Source organism: Misgurnus anguillicaudatus, chromosome 25, assembly GCF_027580225.2.
Source record: "Misgurnus anguillicaudatus chromosome 25, ASM2758022v2, whole genome shotgun sequence".
NCBI classification, from domain to species: domain Eukaryota; kingdom Metazoa; phylum Chordata; class Actinopteri; order Cypriniformes; family Cobitidae; genus Misgurnus; species Misgurnus anguillicaudatus.
Genome location: NC_073361.2, coordinates 15,598,800 through 15,617,424, shown reverse-complemented (window position 1 = coordinate 15,617,424; position 18,625 = coordinate 15,598,800). Strand labels below are relative to the sequence as shown.

At 37.4% G+C, this 18,625-nt stretch overlaps 1 protein-coding gene across 6 annotated transcripts in view; it reads left to right on the top strand.

The window, feature by feature from the left end:
* The window catches only part of dlgap1b (discs, large (Drosophila) homolog-associated protein 1b), a 128,667-nt gene that overhangs the window by 99,692 nt on the left and 10,350 nt on the right, over positions 1 to 18,625 (top strand). For all 6 annotated transcript variants that reach the window (XM_055181927.2, XM_055181926.2, XM_055181928.2 and 3 more), the window contains 2 exons: positions 14,492 to 14,874; positions 15,010 to 15,092. In XM_055181927.2, coding sequence (XP_055037902.2) covers positions 14,492 to 14,874; positions 15,010 to 15,092 — 466 coding nt within the window. The remainder of the gene's footprint in view (positions 1 to 14,491; positions 14,875 to 15,009; positions 15,093 to 18,625) is intronic.

The window sequence follows — 18,625 nt, the reverse complement described above, 5'->3', positions numbered from 1 at the left end:
GAATCCAGATTTCTGTTTGTGTGTGAGAGGGGGAGAATATAGGGTGTCAAATATTTTTTTGCTTCTAGTCTTGCTTCCTTGTCAAAGCCCCTAGATCTCTATAAATAGCTGTTGCTGGTGAAAAGTTGTTAATGTGTTCCCACTTTAACAAAACAGATGCTATATTGGCATCTTAAAGTAACTGCCTAGTGGTTTGTAAAAAAAAAAAAACTTTATAAACTGGCCTTGTTGTAATGTTTTTGGGGTCAATATGTCTGCTTATGAATAACATGGTGTTTTGAGCAGAATGTATGAATTCCAAAATTCTGGAGGAGGATGCTGATGTTACTACGGCAACTAATTCATTTAAGGAATGTTTTCCTCAGGAAGAAAGGATGAGATGATGTCATCATTGTTAAATGATCATACAGTAGACTCACTGTCTCTGCTTTCTTTCATTTTCTCTCTTGCCTTCTTTCCCTCATTTTTTTGTTTGTTTTGTAATTCTAGCATAGTGTGGAAGTTATGATTCTATGAGATTCTTATGAAATATTATTTTTGTTATTGTAGAGTAAATTTCCAATTTGATAGCATTAAGTGATTTAATAGCATTATGACATCATATATAATTTATATATTATTATTTATTTTTAAACAATATTACAAATATCTGTGAATGGACTGTGAAAAACTGTGAATGGACCCCCTCCTAATATAGGCAACAATGATGTCATAGGCATGCCTGCTAGGAAAGTCAAACAGACATTAACATACATATGAACTCATCATTATATTGAATTTAGGCCTATAAAGGCTTGTATTATTGGACAGAATCAGTTTACTTCAATATCGATCCAAAAATGCACACATGCTACCAATTGTTAATGTCTATATTTTCTTAATGAGATACCTATCATTTCAAAGGAGCCAAATATTACTTTTAACCATTGCCAGTGTCTTTACTGCTGCCTTTCTGGATAGGATTGGTTATGTTAGGGCATTTTAAGAAGTTTTTACAAACAAACATTACAAAAAACTATATTGGTGTGCATCTTGAGACAAAACAATGGCACATATGTTAAGATATGTCAGTACAAGGTGTTTTGAAATTAAAGTAGCTTAAACATGCATTTTAGTCTGGGACTAGGATAAGCCCTGTCCAGGAAACCGCCCGATAATGTTTATTTTGTACCAATGCAAACTAATCGTATCCGACCATAACAGTTTGTACAATAAGTGGTGCAGTTATACAAATTGTGCACTAGAGGGCAGTTTAATTCCAATAAAAAGTGGAGTGACCAAATCTATTTTTAAACACATACTAACCACTGACTCATAATCATATTATACTGGTCATCATTTTTATATACAGCTCAGAGTATACAACAACAATTGTTTTCAATTTTGAGAATTTGGCATACAGTGTTCATACTAAACTACGATAATATTTCCAACAGCATGTGATGTCATCCAAACGTGTCATTTATTTAAAGCCCAATGTGATGTTTGAATACAAACACAATGCATGGTGGGAAATAGCAGAATTTGTGTACACTAATAACACTTCTGTCACATACAAAATACTTTGCACCGTTTGCATGATGTTATAGCTTGAATCTTTGCTGTGGGTTGGTGTGTGTATGTGTGTGGCTATAGGGCAGGATCTCTCTACAAATCACTCAGTGAGACATTTCAGTTAAACAGACTCTCTACTTTTCTTCCTCCCTCTCTTTCTCTCTCTCTCTCTCTCTCTCTCTCTCTCTCCCACACTTACCATCTCTCTCAACCACACAGATAATCATTTCCTTTCAGGCCCTCCCTCCACTCAGCATGAAAGGTGTTTTCCTGCTTTATATTTAAACATCATGTCTCAAAGCCCTAAGATTTATGCGATTTCCTCTTCCTTCCAGGAGTTAATCAGCCGGTGTAGATGTGTGCACGTGTGTCTGAGACGAGAAAAATGCCCCGTCTGAAATGCTCGACTAGTGTGGGCACGCAGAAAATTAAACAAACGCACACAGCGGAGGTATTATTTTAGAGCGACTCGTATAATCTTTTGGCTTTCATCTTAATCCCACGTCTAAATCGACGACCTGAAAGTCACCTTTCCAGGCATAATACATAGGAGGTGATGTAATGCATGATGTTGCTCAGTTTGACAAACAGAAATGTGACCCTGTCTGTGAAAACTTAGCTTAAGTATCTTTTGTGTGATTTAAAATCATAAAATATAAAAAACCTTCTGTAAACATATTTACATTGATATGTTTAAAGGGACATTCCACTTTTTTTGAAAATATGCTCATTTTCCAGCTCCCCTAGAGTTAAACATTTGATTTTTACTGTTTTGGAATCTATTCAGCTGATCTCCGGGTCTGGTGCTAGCACTTTTAGCATAGCTTAGCATAATCCATTGAATCTGATTAGACCATTAGCATCGCGCTTAAAATAACTAAAGAATTTTGATATTTTTCCTATTTAAAACTTGACTCTTCTGTAGTTACATTGTGTACTAAGACCGACAGCAAATTAAAAGTTGCGATTTTCTAGGCAGATATGCCTAGGAACTAAACTCTCGTTCTGGCGTAATGAAAGTAACCAAGGGGACTATTTTCGGGCATTGCGTAATATCACTACGCCTGCTGCAGCCATGTTACATCAGCAAAGTCCTTGATTATTACGCGAGAATAAGAGTATAGTCCTAATCATATATGCATAGAAAATCGCAACTTTGAATTTTCTGTTGGTTTTAGTACACGATGTAACTACAGAAGAGTCAAGTTTTAAATAGGAAAAACAAACTCTTTGGTTAATTTTGGTTAATTTTTAGCGCGATGCTAATGGTCTAATCAGATTCAATGGATTATGCTAAGCTATGCTAAAAGTGGTACCGCCAGACCCAGAGATCGGCTGAATGGATTCCAACACGGTAAGAATCAAGTGTTTAACTGTATGAGAGCTGGAAAATTAGCATATTTTCAAAAAAGTGGAGTGTCCCTTTAATATTGGCTGAGTGTCAAAACCATCAAACTTTCATGATCCTTATTTGATAATTATTGTTATAGAGACTTTAACCTGGATTTCATTGGCCGGTTCACAAATGACATTTTTAAATACTCTGAAGTCCTAAATGTGGATACCTAAGGTATTAAAGAGCTATTTAAGAAATAAAATTAAATACTTAATATCTTATCAGGCTAATGTCATATAAGCAGATACTATCATTACTTCATTTTTCTCTATCTCACGAAATGAGTTGTATATTACAAAAAAGTCCCCAACTTTCTCCTGACTCATGAGAATGTGTGTTGGCACAAAACGCTTTAATTTTCAACCTGTAGGAGGCGATAGACACAACAAAACATCCTGACCCATGCTTAAATCTCATCATCATCTGAATGTTTCTCTGTTTACTTGTGAAATCTAGTGGAATGTGAAGTGTTATTGTAGATTGTAGCGTCTACAAAAGCTTGTTGTAATATCCATTATCTGATTTAAAATGCTATTAGTTTCACAAAAGGTGCATTGAGTTGAAGACTTGGATTTCAGAAGCTGTTTTCGAATCTGTTTTTACTGAGCGCTTGTGAGTTCTCTCGAGTGTTTGATGACCGCACGCTTTTTACGTAATTACAACTTAACGGCCTCTCTTTGAGATTCGCTATGCTTTGATTCAGGCCACACAAAAAGGAAGTGAGGTCGTTGGCATGTTCCCGTCACACACTACCTGCCACAGGAAATGCAGGGGGATGCCTCCCTTCTCCTCTTCTTCGCTTTTCTGCTCTCTACTCCTCTCATCTCCGTTCCTGCCATATGTGTGTGTGTGTATATGTGTGTGTGAGAGTATGTTGGATGGTTTAGGTTTTCACTGCAAGGGTGGGGCAAACCTTAATTACAGAGCGACTGAACTCTTCCAGAAAGGGTCCTCTGTGTCTGTGCCTGTGTTTTTTTGCCCCTAAATGTTTTGGGAGGGTCCTTTAATGGCATATATCACTTCAGCATAGCAGTCACAGGACTCGCGTAACATGCACTTATAAAAAGCCAAAAATTACAACATGTCACTCAGATCTAAGTGATTCTATAATGTGTGTGCGTATGTGTGTGTGCGTGTGCTTCTACTTTAGTAGTTTAGGAAGTCTTTGTAACACAATGCATTGCATTCCTGCACTCCTGCTGGGCTCCTCGTTTACCCCTTGCATTCTTGCCCACTAACTCCCAACCCCCCAAATGTGTATGTGTGTGTGTCTCGGGGGTCTCTTAAGACTCCTAAAGAGCACATTACTCTTGGTATATCCCAGAAGCAGCACTAACACACCATCCACAAACACTCTAGACACACAATACCTCACCACACACCACGGGTCTTTTGCACAACCCCCTCCCCACAGGATACCAGGGGTCAGAGGTCAAACCTGGAGACACAAAGCATAAAGAGAATGAGCCAGAGAGGGAAAAGAGAGAAGGAAAGATATAGGTGAGTTGCGGATGATTATTAGGGTGGTTAGTCAGTTGGAAAGTTAAGTTAGTTGAAGCTCAGATGACAATATCATTTTTTTCCTTATATTATTTTATTATGTATTTATTAAATATTTGTTTTATGAGTTGGGTGGCATGATGGGGTGTGAACTCTTGACCACATTCCTTTGTATTTAAATGTAAATTTGTGCGTGTCAGGCTCTGACCTCAGAAGATGTACGAGATCTCGACCTGAAGACCTTTAAATAAACACACTTAAATGCAAAGTTCATACTTTTGTTAGCCACAGGTGAGTTGCATTTGCGTATTTAAGGTGAGTGGTGGGGCATCTGACAAAATCTCATTTTGAAGACACGTAAATTTTTAATAAACAATGAAAATTGTGTCAAACTTTTTTTAGAATTTGTGTGTGTGTGTGCACGTGTGCATGGGTGTGTGTGTATTTGGTAAACCATACAGTGTGGGCATAAAAGTCCCTATGTGTGTGTGTTGGCATGTTTGTAAATACATATATTGGTTGGGTGGATGTATGATATCACTTCAGCTGTTTATCATTCCTGAAAGTGAGCAGTGCATGATATATTCAACTTTATACACCACACACACACACACACACACACACACACACACACACACACACACACACACACACACACATTGAGTCGTCAGACACATATGTGTAATCACACAGGCATGTAGACAGTCTCATTGAAAGGGAGTGTGTGGGGTTGAGCTAAACTTTAAAGGGCCATAATCTGTGAGTCAGCAGTGTGTGTTTGTGAAAGTATAATATTTAACCTATGTCAAGGTGAATGTGTCTAGCGATCTGTTTTATCGCTAGATATACTTGTGTTTGTAAGTCCGCACTGTGAATGGGTGTCAGGAATGCTCTGACAGGAACTAAAGCAAATGGGCAGTCAAACTGATATTGTTTTACTATCTCTGTCTCACATCATTCATCCTTGTCTCTCTCTCTCTCTTCTTATCCTGAGGGTGCATGTCTGTCTTGACACACTAAAGATCTATAGAGATAGACACAATGATATTGTTTACTTAAGAAGTAGAAAGATGTTTTATATTAAAATCTGTAACATGCCTAATTTGATACTTTTCTATTTTATTCTAATTTATAGAATAGCATTATTATTATTATTATTATTATTATTATTATTATTATTGTTATTATTATTATTATTATTATTATAACATTCAGATCAGCAACAAAACACAACAATAAAAACAATAATAGCATTGTTGTTGTTAGTTAATAATAATAATAATAATAATAATAATAGTAACCACAACAATATTAACAATACCAATTGTATAAACATTTGTTTATATTTAAATTGTAATCTAAGCTTGTAAACAGCATGTACAATGTTGAATTATAAACTGTCATAACCTGTCCAGTCATAACCTGCTTTGCCCGGTGATTACGACATATAATTTGTCACCTGTGGACGTTTGCGCATGCGAGTATTTGCATTTGTATGCAGGCGGACATAGGTGTGTTTTGTTATTGATTGACAGCTGCAGAGAAACTCAGGACAATATTATTATTATTATTATCTTCTTCTTTGTCTTCTTCATCTATGTCTTCTTCTTTTTCTTCATATTATCTTAATAATAATAATTACTTATTATTATTATTATTATCACTATTATTAGTATTAGTATTATTATTATAACATTCAGATCAGCAGCAAAACACAACAATAAAAACAATAAAAAACAATAATAATAGCATTGTTGTTGTTGTTAAAAATTATAATAATGTTGTTGTTGTTGTTGATGATGTTAATAATAATAATAATAATAAAAGTAATCACAAAAATATTAACAATACCAATTGTATAAACATTTGTTTATATTTAAATTGTCATTTCTTTAAAGGAATATTCCATTTTTTTTAAAAGAAAAATCCAGATAATTTACTCACCACCATGTCATCCAAAATGTTGATGTCTTTCTTTGTTCAGTCGAGAAGAAATTATGTTTTTTTGAGGAAAACATTCCAGGATTTTTCTAATTTTAATGGACTTTAATAGAGCCCAACATTTAATACTTAACTCAACACTTCACAGTTTTTTTCAACGGAGTTTCAAAGGTCTATAAACGATCCCAAACGAGGCATAAGGGTCTTATATAGCGAAACGAGTGTCATTTTTGACAAGAAAAATAAAAAATATGCTCCTTTAAACCACAACGGACACAAAGACATTAATTAATATCATTCGACAACCAACAACGTCGGAACGGTCCTCTTTCTCAACACTTGTAAACACTGGGGCGGAGTTTCGCATTCGTCCTCTGTAACCTCTTGACGTCATGACGTATTGCGTGGGGTCACGCTATCGCATCACGACCGGATTTAGACGAGAAGTTGTAGTTTAAAAGTGGATATTTCTTATTTTTCTTGTCAAAAATGACAATCATTTCACTAGATAAGACCCTTATGCCTCGTTTGGGATCGTTTATAGTCCTTTGCAACTCTGTTGAAAAAAAACTGTTAAGTGTTGAGTTAAGTATCAAATGCTGGCCTCCACTAAAGTCCATCAAAATGAGAAAAATCCTGCAATGTTTTCCTCAAAAAACACAATTTCCCCTCAACTGAACAAAGAAAGACACCAACACCCTGGATGACATGGTGGTGAGCAAACCATCTGGATTTTTCTCCTAAGAAAATGGAATATTCCTTTAAGCTTGTAAACAGCATGTACAATGTTGAATTATAAACGGTCATAACCTGCTTTGCCCGGTGGTTACGACATATAATTTGTCACCTGTGGACGTTTGCGCATGCACATGGGTGTGTTTTGTTATTGATTGACAGCTGCAGAGAAACTCAGGACAATAACATTATTATTATTATTATTATTATTATTATTATTATTATTATTGTAACATTCAGATTAGCAACAAAACACAACAATAACAACAATAATAGCATTGTTGATGTTGTTAAAAATTATTATGTTGTTGTTGATGATGTTGTTATTTAATAATAATAACAATAATCATAATAATAGTAACCACAATAATATTAACAATACAAATTGTATAAACATTTGTTTATATTTAAATTGTAATCTATATAAGCTTGTAAACCGCATGTACAATGCTGAATTATAAACGGTCATAACCTGCTTTGCCCGGTGGTTACGACATATAATTTGTCACCTGTGGACGTTTGCGCATGCGTGTATTTGCGTTTGTGTGCAGGCGCACATGGGTGTGTTTTGTTATTGATTGACAGCTGCAGAGAAACTCAGGACAAGGAAAAGTAGGTCATGCTCACTGTTAGTAAACACACGCGCTCACAGTTTACAGTTCACGGTTATGACTGCGTATCACTGCCGTAATCATGAAAGTCTTATTTTGCACCTACGTTTAACTTAATTGTCATATCAGGCCGAAACTTTACCCGTCCTGGTGGTCTTTTTCGTTAATGTTTTTTTTAGAAAGGGACAGAATCACACGCACACGCGGGTGTGTTTTGTAAAAGGGACACAGATTTCATGATCTTGGCTGTTTCCACGGTTACACTATCACAAAGGACTCCAGCTGGTTGTGGAAAGCAAGAGCAGAGGATGAAGAGAAAGAGCGAGCAGTGTTGAACTGCCCATTTCTAAACACACGGCAGCTGGGCCGAACTGTCATTCTGCACCCTGGCCTGCTTACACACACACACACACACACACACACGCACGCACGCACGCACGAAAACACTCCAGCCCCTCCTCTAGCTTTATGGCGCTTTGTGTTGTCTGTTTTATGACGATAATACCCTCTGCATCTGCTAGAGGGAGCCCATCATAACCGTTTGAATGCGTTTCAAGGAGAGCTGTCACTTTCAAGTCTTTCAAAAGTTTACCAAGTTTTTGAAGCACAAATATTGTATTTAACACTATTTCACATTTACATTTAGGTAATAACTTCCAAAGTTGTACCCAAAGTAATCCCCCCACACACCCTCTCTCTCTCTCTCTCTCTCCCACTGTTCTTCTCTATGTCGAACTATCAGCATGCCCAGAGGTGAGCTCAATCTCCTCTCCTAATGAAGCATGAGGCTGAAAGGGCCGTTTCTCCAGGCATAGGCAAAAAAGAAGGGATGAATGAATGACAGAGGGGGGCTGTGAAGAAGTCGGGAGGGGTGGCTGGCCCGTCTTTGATACAGCGCCGTCCCGAGCGGGGGGTGGTGTGTTTTAAGGCAGGAGATTCACCATTCACACTCCTCTGTCGGCATGTCGTTTGAAGCGCCTCACAAAGAGAAGTTTGTTGGCCGGGGTCCAAAAAAGAAGTTTGTCATTCACAGACGACTCCTTTTTGCTTTAACCTCTCCCTCATTCTTGCACTCTTTTGAAATGAGAAATCCTTTATTGTCCAAGAGCGCAGCCAATTAAACCGAATTTGGGTTTTATTTGGGAATGAGTTAGCAGGTTTGTGTGTAAAAGCTAAAAGCAGATCAGCAGCCGTGCCGTTGAAAGAAAAACGTTATAAAGTTTTTCTTTCTCCGTTCCTGCCTGATGGAGTTCAGGAATTCTCTATCACACTCCACTTCCCAAATGTTGGATAAACACGATGGCCTTGAGTGTGCGTGTGTGTGGGGTTTTGAAGGCGTGACTCTTCCATGATCCGAACATCAAAGTGTATCCGTGGAAACTGCGAGGTTGTCCGTAATGGTGTTAACATGGCATGACTTGTTTTTGGTGGGTGTATGTAGATGAAAAGCAACCAATTTTGGATATACCTTACACATCTGGTGTCGAAGAATATGGGATACTGCGGTGGTCCGTGTTGTAAAACACAGTTTGAGCTTTCCTGGTGCATTTCGGCCTTTGAAAGACTTTGACAGCTCGCTGGCAACGGACTTCCTCTTCACTTTGTGGAGTCCAGACAACCCATTGACCTTAACTGGCATGCCTTTGTGTGGAGGGGTATCTGGGTGTGTGTACGCTTTTATTAGCAAACATCGTTTTTTATAAGGTTATATAAATACTGGCCATGATGCTAAATAAATGATGCTTTAAAATGTTAAATTCCCAAGGCTTACAGTAGCGTGTGATAACATTTAAAGAGACAGCTTGTTTGGAAGCATCCTCCGATTCCTTTTTGTTTGGAAAATCACATCTGTCTGTAGTTTAAAGGGCTCCAGGTGGGTGGATGTTTTGGGCTGTTTAACATGTGCTGTGCTTTTGTCACAAAAAGAGAAAAAGAGAGAGTAATGGCTTTAGAAAAAACCACAGGATTGGGTGGGTCATGCAAGTTTGACACATGACACAGGCTCATAGACACAGGTGAGAACAAGCACACGCAGATCCGCACAAAGCGCACGACTCGATTGCCGTAATAGGTTTAAAAAGAAAGCCTGGCCTACTTTTCGAATGCACTGTGACCCAGTTTACGTGGATACAGACAGAGAGCCGTCACAAACCTTCTCCCCATCCTTTCTGTGATTCGTGAATGAGAGAGAGAGAGAGATGTTAAAAGGCAGCTATGATCTTTCCACAGTGCTACAATCAAAAACAGATGCACAGGCTCGCGTGCACACAAATGTCATGAAGTGAAAGAGAGATTTAATTCTTTTCCTTCATGTGTTTAGAAGTGGTGTATGCGCCTGTCTGGGCCTGCAGTAACCTGCTTCTGCCAAAAGCAGGAAATGAGGGAGCTGTAAGAAAATGGACTGCCACTGTTTAGTCTCTGAATGCGCACATACACACCAACGCACACATACACACACAATGTTTAGTCTTCCCCGGCAGCTGTGCTATTCTAAGAAACACGGACAGGAAGAACACAGAGAGCAGAAATAGTTGGATGAGTTTTAGGCAGTAATGCAAAACTTCTGTTGTAGTATTAGCAATGCTTTATAACAATGCAATAAAAAAGAAAACATGTTGAATTTTGCTCTAAAAGGTTTGATATTTGCTCTGTCCTACTTAACTTTTTTGCAGCTCATTTATGCCAGAGAAGTGCACGAAGGCTGTCACTGGGACAGTATTCTTTAAAAATGTACTAATGTCATTTATTAGGTACAGATATGTACACTGTAAAAAAAATGCTGCCGTAAATTTTTTTGTTGAATTAAAAGATGGATAGAAAGTCATTTCAACTTTCTATTATTTTTCTTGAAAAGAGATGAGTTGCTACAACTTATAAAGTTGACTTCTTTCAACTAGTTATAACAACTCTGGTCAAGATAAATAATAGTAAGTTGAAATCACTTGTAAATCTGAGTTGTTTCAACTAAAATTTTTAAGGCACACCTTAAACCTTTGAGGTACCAGTACTTGTACATGTACTTGTTGTGGTGCTAATAATATAGACAGACAGACAAACATTTATATAGACAGACAGGCATGCAGGCATATATAAAGACAGACAGCCAGACAACAGTATTACATATTACTATAGATAAATAGACAGACAGACAGGCATTTATATAGACAGACCGCAACACAGACATAAATACAGACATACAGATATTACTACTATAGATAAATAGACAGACAGACAGATAGACATTTATATAGACAGACCGGCACGCAGACATATAGACAGACAGACATACAGATATTACATATATTACTATAGATAAATAGACAGACAAGCATTTATATAGACAGACAGGCATGAAGACATATAGACAGACAGACATACAGATATTACATATATTACTATAGATAGACAGACAGACAGACAGACAGACAAGCATTTATATAGACAGACAGGGACGCAGACATATAAACAGACAGACATACAGATATTACATATTACTATAGATAAATAGACAGAAAGACAGACAGACAGGCATTTATATAGACAGACATGCACACAGGCATATATACAGACACACAGATATTACATATTACTATAGATAGATAGACAGACAGGCATGCAGGCATATATACAGACAGACCTACAGATATTACATATTACTATAGATAGATAAATAGACATACAGACAGACAGACAGACAGACAGACAGGCATTTATTTAGACAAACAGACACGCAGGCATATATACAGACAGACAGACAGACAGACACAAAGATACTATTACTATAGATAGATAGACAGGCAGGTAGGCAGGCATTTATATATACAGAAACAGACAGATATATATTTATATAGATAGACAGATATAACTATAGATAGGTAGGCAGACATACAGACAGGCAAGCAGGTATATATACAGACAGACAGACAGACCTACAGATATTACATATTACTATAGATAGATAAATAGACAGACAGACAGGCATTTATATAGACAAACAGACACGCATGCATATATACAGACAGACAGACAGACAGACACAAAGATACTATAACTATAGATAGATAGATAGACAGGCAGGCATTTATATATACACAGAAACAGACAGATATATATTTATATAGATAGACAGATATAACTATAGATAGGTAGGCAGACAGACAGACAGACAGGCAAGCAGGTTTATATACAGACAGACAGACAGACCTACAGATATTACATATTACTATAGATAGATAAATAGACAGACAGACAGGCATTTATATAGACAAACAGACACGCATGCATATATACAGACAGACAGGCAGACACAAAGATACTATAACTATAGATAGATAGACAGGCAGGCAGAGGCGGACAGAGTACACAGCTTCATTACTTGAGTAAGAGTACAGTTACCCCTTGCTAAATTTTACTCAAGTACAAGTAAAAGTACTGCAGTCAGATGTCTACTCAAGTAAAAGTAAAAAGTACTTGTTTTTTAAAAGTACTTGAGTATCAAGAGTACAAGAGTAAATTTTTAAATTTTGCATTACTACTGCCACAGTGCACATTGAACCACATGAGATGATTGACAGCTGTACAGCAAATGATAGAGCTCTGAGGTCAAATCTGACACAAATCAGGAGACACACATCTCACTCTGTTCGCTCTTTGAGCTCTTCAGATCGCATAATTCAGTGTAAAATGAATAGAAATCTTATTCTGTAAGACTAAATATTTTACTAACATGTGATAATTAATCATTATTTCTTCAAATATGCGCACCATTGTACTAATAGCCCTGGCGGATTCTGTATATTTTATGTATTTGAATACAAATAAACCGCAGAAGACGAGAATGAATGTTTGATGATTTCTATTCAAAATAACAAACGTTTCAGATTAATTATTTTGCACTCCTGGCATAAATTAAGAAATTAATGTCACTGCAAACCAGTTTAATAACAAACAGTGGTCAAATGTTGAAGCTGGAGTCTTAAACCTGTCTTGTGATGCTGAGTTTGTCCAGATCAAGTAAGAGTGTGATGTTTTGAAGAGTAATGAATTTTGAACAACAATAATCCGGGATCACCAGTGATCCCTGCCGCTCTCAAGGGGTTGAATTTTTGTAAGCGGTGATGAAGCTCTGTTTGGTAAACACAGCAAACACTTAAAGGGAAAACTATCATTAACTTGTTTAGAAAATTAAAATAGTCTGGCGAGGTGGAGCCACGGGTTGTCACATTCCCAGGATAGACCTGCTGTGTCTTCATCCATTGTTTCGTCCATGATTTCTTCTCTTATCTAAATCTGACTATTGGGACTTTGGCGGAAAGCTGAAGGTGATAGCTGATATGCTGTCCCAATCAGTGGCGCCTGCACAATCCAATCACGTTTGAGAAAAGGGAAACAACAAATCGAGGGTTTCTGAGATTTTTCTTTTTTCCTTTTTTTTTAGAAGAAGTAACTGGTACTCACAGTTATGGATAGAAATGTAGTGGAGTAAAGAGTACAATATTTGCCTCTCAAATGTACTTCAGTAAAGTCATGAGTACTCCCCAAAAATAATACTTGAGTAAAGTACAGATCCCTCAAAATTGTACTTAAGTACTGTACTCAAGTAAATGTACTCCGTTACTGTCCGGCTCTGCAGGCAGGTAGGCAGGCATTTATATATACACAGAAACAGACAGATATATATTTATATAGATAGATAGATATTACTATAGATAGACAGACAGATATTGATATTGAGATAGACAGACAGATGGATATATTATCATAGATATACAGGCAGACAGAAAGACAGACACATAGATATTATTTTGGAAAGATAGACAGACAGACATTTATATAGACATACAGGGAGGCAGGCATTTATATAGAGAGACAGATAGATATTGATATAGATAGACAGACAGACAGACAGACAGACATATTTACTATACATGGATAGACAGGCAGACAGACAGACAGACAGATAGATATTGATATAAATAGACAGACAGACAGATATTACTATAGATAGGTAGACAGACAGATAGACATTTATATAGACATTCAGGCAGGCATTTATATAGACAGACAGACATTAATATAGATAGACAGACAGACAGACAGACAGATAGATATTACTACAGACAGACAGGCATTTATATAAACAGAAAGATAGATATTGATATTGACAGACAGACAGATATGTAGTTAGGTAGACAGATAGACAGACAGACAGACAGACATTTATATAGACAGACACACAGATAGATATAGAAAGAGACAGACAGACAGAGAGACAGATATTACTATACATAGATAGAGAGACAGACAGACAGACGGATGGATGGATGGTTGGATGGATAAATATATATTGACATAGAAAGACAGACAGATAGATATTGATATTGATAGACAGAGCAACAAATATTACTATAGACATACAGACAGATAGACAGACATTTATATAGAAAGACAGACAGACAGACAGACAGACAGACAGACAGACAGATAGATAATGCTATAGATAGACAGACAGACAGACAGACATTTATATAGATATAGAAGGACAGCCAGAGAGAGAGAGACAGACAGACATACAGACTTAGGTACAAAGAAGTATTTTTAAAAGATAACGCACCAGTGACAGCTTGGGGCCCTTTATTTTAAAAGAGTACTTTATTCTGTTCAGTTCTATTCTAATCATCTATGCATATTCTTATTCTTATAAAGTGTGCAGATCTTAGTTAACCTATCTAACCTATCTCTTACTTCTCCACAGTATCATCATGCATAACCACCTACAAGAAAACCCCACCCCCGGTCCCGCCCAGGTCAACACCCACCAGGCCGTACATCTCCATAACAGCCCAGAGTAGCACAGAATCGGCCCAGGATGCCTACAGTGAGCTGTCTAGCCCTGCCAACCGGGCCTTAGTGGCGGTCCAGTCGGGCCTCAGTAACTCTACTGAGAGCATCGATAGCATGAAGGCCCTGACGGCAGCCATCGAGGCGGCAAATGCTCAAGTCCACGGCCCGGCCAGCCAACATGTGACCAACAGCACCATTACCATCACCACAGCTTCCGCCACCACTAGTGTAACACACATCTCACAGGACGCTAAGAAGGACGCTCTCAGGAAGTGCCTGTCCATAGGGATACAGGTTGGCTTCGCACCACATCTTTTGGGTCACAGGTTTTGTGACATAAACCGTAGCAATGTTACATGATCTTATATCATTTGTGCAACAAATGATAAAAAGTTATGAATTGCAGCTTTTGTGTGTCTGTGTATATAGGTGGACAGTCCTGAAGAAAGCACCGAACCAGATGTGCATTGCAAATTTCAGTCAGTCGGTATTCAAGTAGAGGAGGAGAAATGGTGAGTATTCACATAATCTAGCTACAGTACATGTAAATTTCTTATGTGCATTCCCAGCATTAAAGATGTAAGGATAGTGTGTGCAAAAACAAAAGATTTTTATCAGGAGAGAGAAAGAGAGAGTGCCAGAGAGTTGTCAATTCACCCACATGCTACAATGACAAAGACCTCCCCATATTCTGAGTCTCTATTTCATACACACAGCTGTCCCTATCATGGTGGTTTGGACATTGGGGGCTCCTGAAAGGGTAAAGGAGTGGGAGGCAGAGACAGCTGCTCTGTGTGTGTATGCGGGTGTGTGTGTGTGCGCGTGCACGCATGGCCATCTGTTGCCGTGCCCATTATGAAGCAGGCGGGCTGCTGGGTCACAGGCATGGTCAAGTATCAACTCCTAGTCCCAGCTCTCTCTCGTTTGCTTTTGCTTTCTCTGACTCGAACACCATCAGATGTCACTGCTGTTGCTTCATGTGAGAAGGAGGAGCATAGAGACAGGAGAAGAGAGAGAGGGAGGTAGGGTGCTCAGGACTGCCCCTTTCTCACTGACAGGGTGCTTGTGCCAAATCTGCAACTGCTTTGCACGTTTCCACTGCAAGAAAAGGAGTTTCATTGTGTCTTGGTTTTGTTTATGCCCAGTTTAGTACAGGCTGTGGCACATAAAATAGCACCGAATTGATGGAAAATGAGTATAACTGTGCTCTGCATGTTTTCCCTTTAAAGTTTCACTGGAAGTTCAGAGATGGCTTCATAAAATTACATTTCTTAGCCAAAGGGTCGCTCAAGGGAAATGATTACTTGCCAACATCAACATATCACGCTTACCCACACATATTGTGCATAAACACAGTATTTTTACAGTAGGTCAATTCTGTTCAAGTGTCTGTCTGTGTGATTCTGGCTGGTAGCTGCTAGTTCAGGGCAGAGATTCCCAGACGGTGAGAGAGGGACTCACACAGGTCGCCGGTATTTGGACTTTGCTGAAGCATGCCTTTGTAGCTTAGAGGAAACATGGCAGTAAAACACAGACACACGCACGCACATACACATAGACACACACTGACAGGGCTTCTGCACAGGTCTGCTCTTGTTTCTTTCTGTAGTCAAAGCTCTTGAACTCAAACTGCTTCAGGACGTCATGTTTTTGTGCTCCTCCTCTGTGCATTCGGAATGAAGAAAATTAAGGAACGAATCTTCCGCCATGTGGTTGTGTCCCAAACAGATCAAACCTTGACAGATAGACATATATATAGACAGATAGACAGACCGACATTTATATAGATAGATAAACAGACAGACAGACATTTATATAGATAGATAAACAGACAGACAGACATTTATATAGATAGAGAGACAGCCATTTATATAGATAGACAGACATTTATATAGGTAGAGAGACAGACAGACATTTATATAGATAGATAAACAGACATACAGACATTTATATAGAAAGAGAGACAGACACACAGACATTTATATAGATAGACAGAGAGACAGACAGACATTTATATAGGTAGAGAGACAGACAGACAGACAGACAGACATTTATATAGGTAGAGAGACAGACAGACATTTATATAGATAGATAAACAGACATACAGACATTTATATAGAAAGAGAGACAGACACACAGACATTTATATAGATAGACAGAGAGACAGACAGACATTTATATAGGTAGAGAGACAGACAGACAGACATTTATATAGAAAGACAGACAGACAGACAGACATTTTTATAGATACATAAACAGACAGACATACAGACATGTATATAGAAAGAGAGACATACAGACAGACATTTATATAGATAAATAAACAGACAGACATTTATATAGATAGATAAACAGACATACAGACATTTATATAGAAAGAGAGACGGACACACAGACATTTATATAGATAGACAGAGAGACAGACAGACATTTATATAGGTAGAGAGACAGACAGACATTTATATAGAAAGACAGACAGACAGACATTTTTATAGATACATAAACAGACAGACATACAGACATTTATATAGAAAGAGAGACATACAGACAGACATTTATATAGATAAATAAACAGACAGACATGTATATAGATATATAGACAGACAGACATTTATATAGATAAACAAACAGAGAGAGAGAGAGACGGTTATTGATATAGATAGACAAACAGACAGACAGACATTGATATAGATAGATGGATGGAAAGACAGACAGACATTTATATAGATAAATTGACAGACAGACAGACAGTTATTGATATAGATAGAAAGAAAGTCAGACATTGATATAGATATATGGATGGACAGATGGATGGACAGATAGATGTTTCGACAGACAGACATTTATATAGATAAAAAGACAAACATTTATTGATATATATAGACAGACAGACAGACAGACAGACATTGATATAGATGAATGGACGGACAAATGGACAGACAGATATTTAGACAGACAGACATTTATATAGATGGATGGATGGATGGACAGACAGATATTTAGACAGACAGACATTTATATAGATAAATAGACAGACAGACAGTTATTGATATAAATAGACAGACAGACAAACAGACAGACAGACAGACATTTATATAGATAAATAGAGAGACAGACAGACAGACAGTTATTGATATAAATAGACAGACAGACAGACAGACATTTATATAGATAAATAGACAGACAGTTATTGATATAGATAGACAGACAGACAGACAGACATTTATATAGATAAATAGACAGAGAGACAGACAGACAGACATATAAATAGACAGAGAGACAGACAGACAAATGATTTATATAAATAGACAGACAGACAGACAGACATTGACATTGATAAATAGACAGAGAGACAGACAGGCAGTTATTGATATAGACAGACAGACATTTATATAGATAAATAGAGAGACAGACAGAATGGTAAAATGGTAAAATGGTAAATGGACTGCATTTATATAGCGCTTTCATAGACCAATGGCCATCCAAAGCGCTTTACATATTGCCTCACATTTACCCATTCACGCACACATTCATACACCGACGGTAACAGACAGTTATTGATATAGACAGACAGACAGATAGACATTTATATAGATAAATAGACAGACAGACAGACAGAAAGACAGTTATTGATATATATATAGACAGACAGACAGACAGACAGACATTTATATAGATAAAAAGACAGACAGACAGACAGACAGACAGACATACAGTTATTGATATAGACAGACAGACAGACAGACAGACATTTATATAGATAGACAGAGAGACAGACAGACAGTTATTGATATAAATAGACAGAGAGACAGACAGACATTGGCATAGATAAATATACAGAGAGACAGACTTACAGTTATTAATATAGACAGATAGATAGATAGATAGATAGATAGATAGATAGATAGATAGATAGATAGATAGATAGATAGATAGATAGATAGATAGATAGATAGATAGATAGATAGATAGATAGATAGATAGATAGATAGATAGATAGGACAGTCAGATATGGATATAGACAGTCATGTTTTGTAGTCTCATT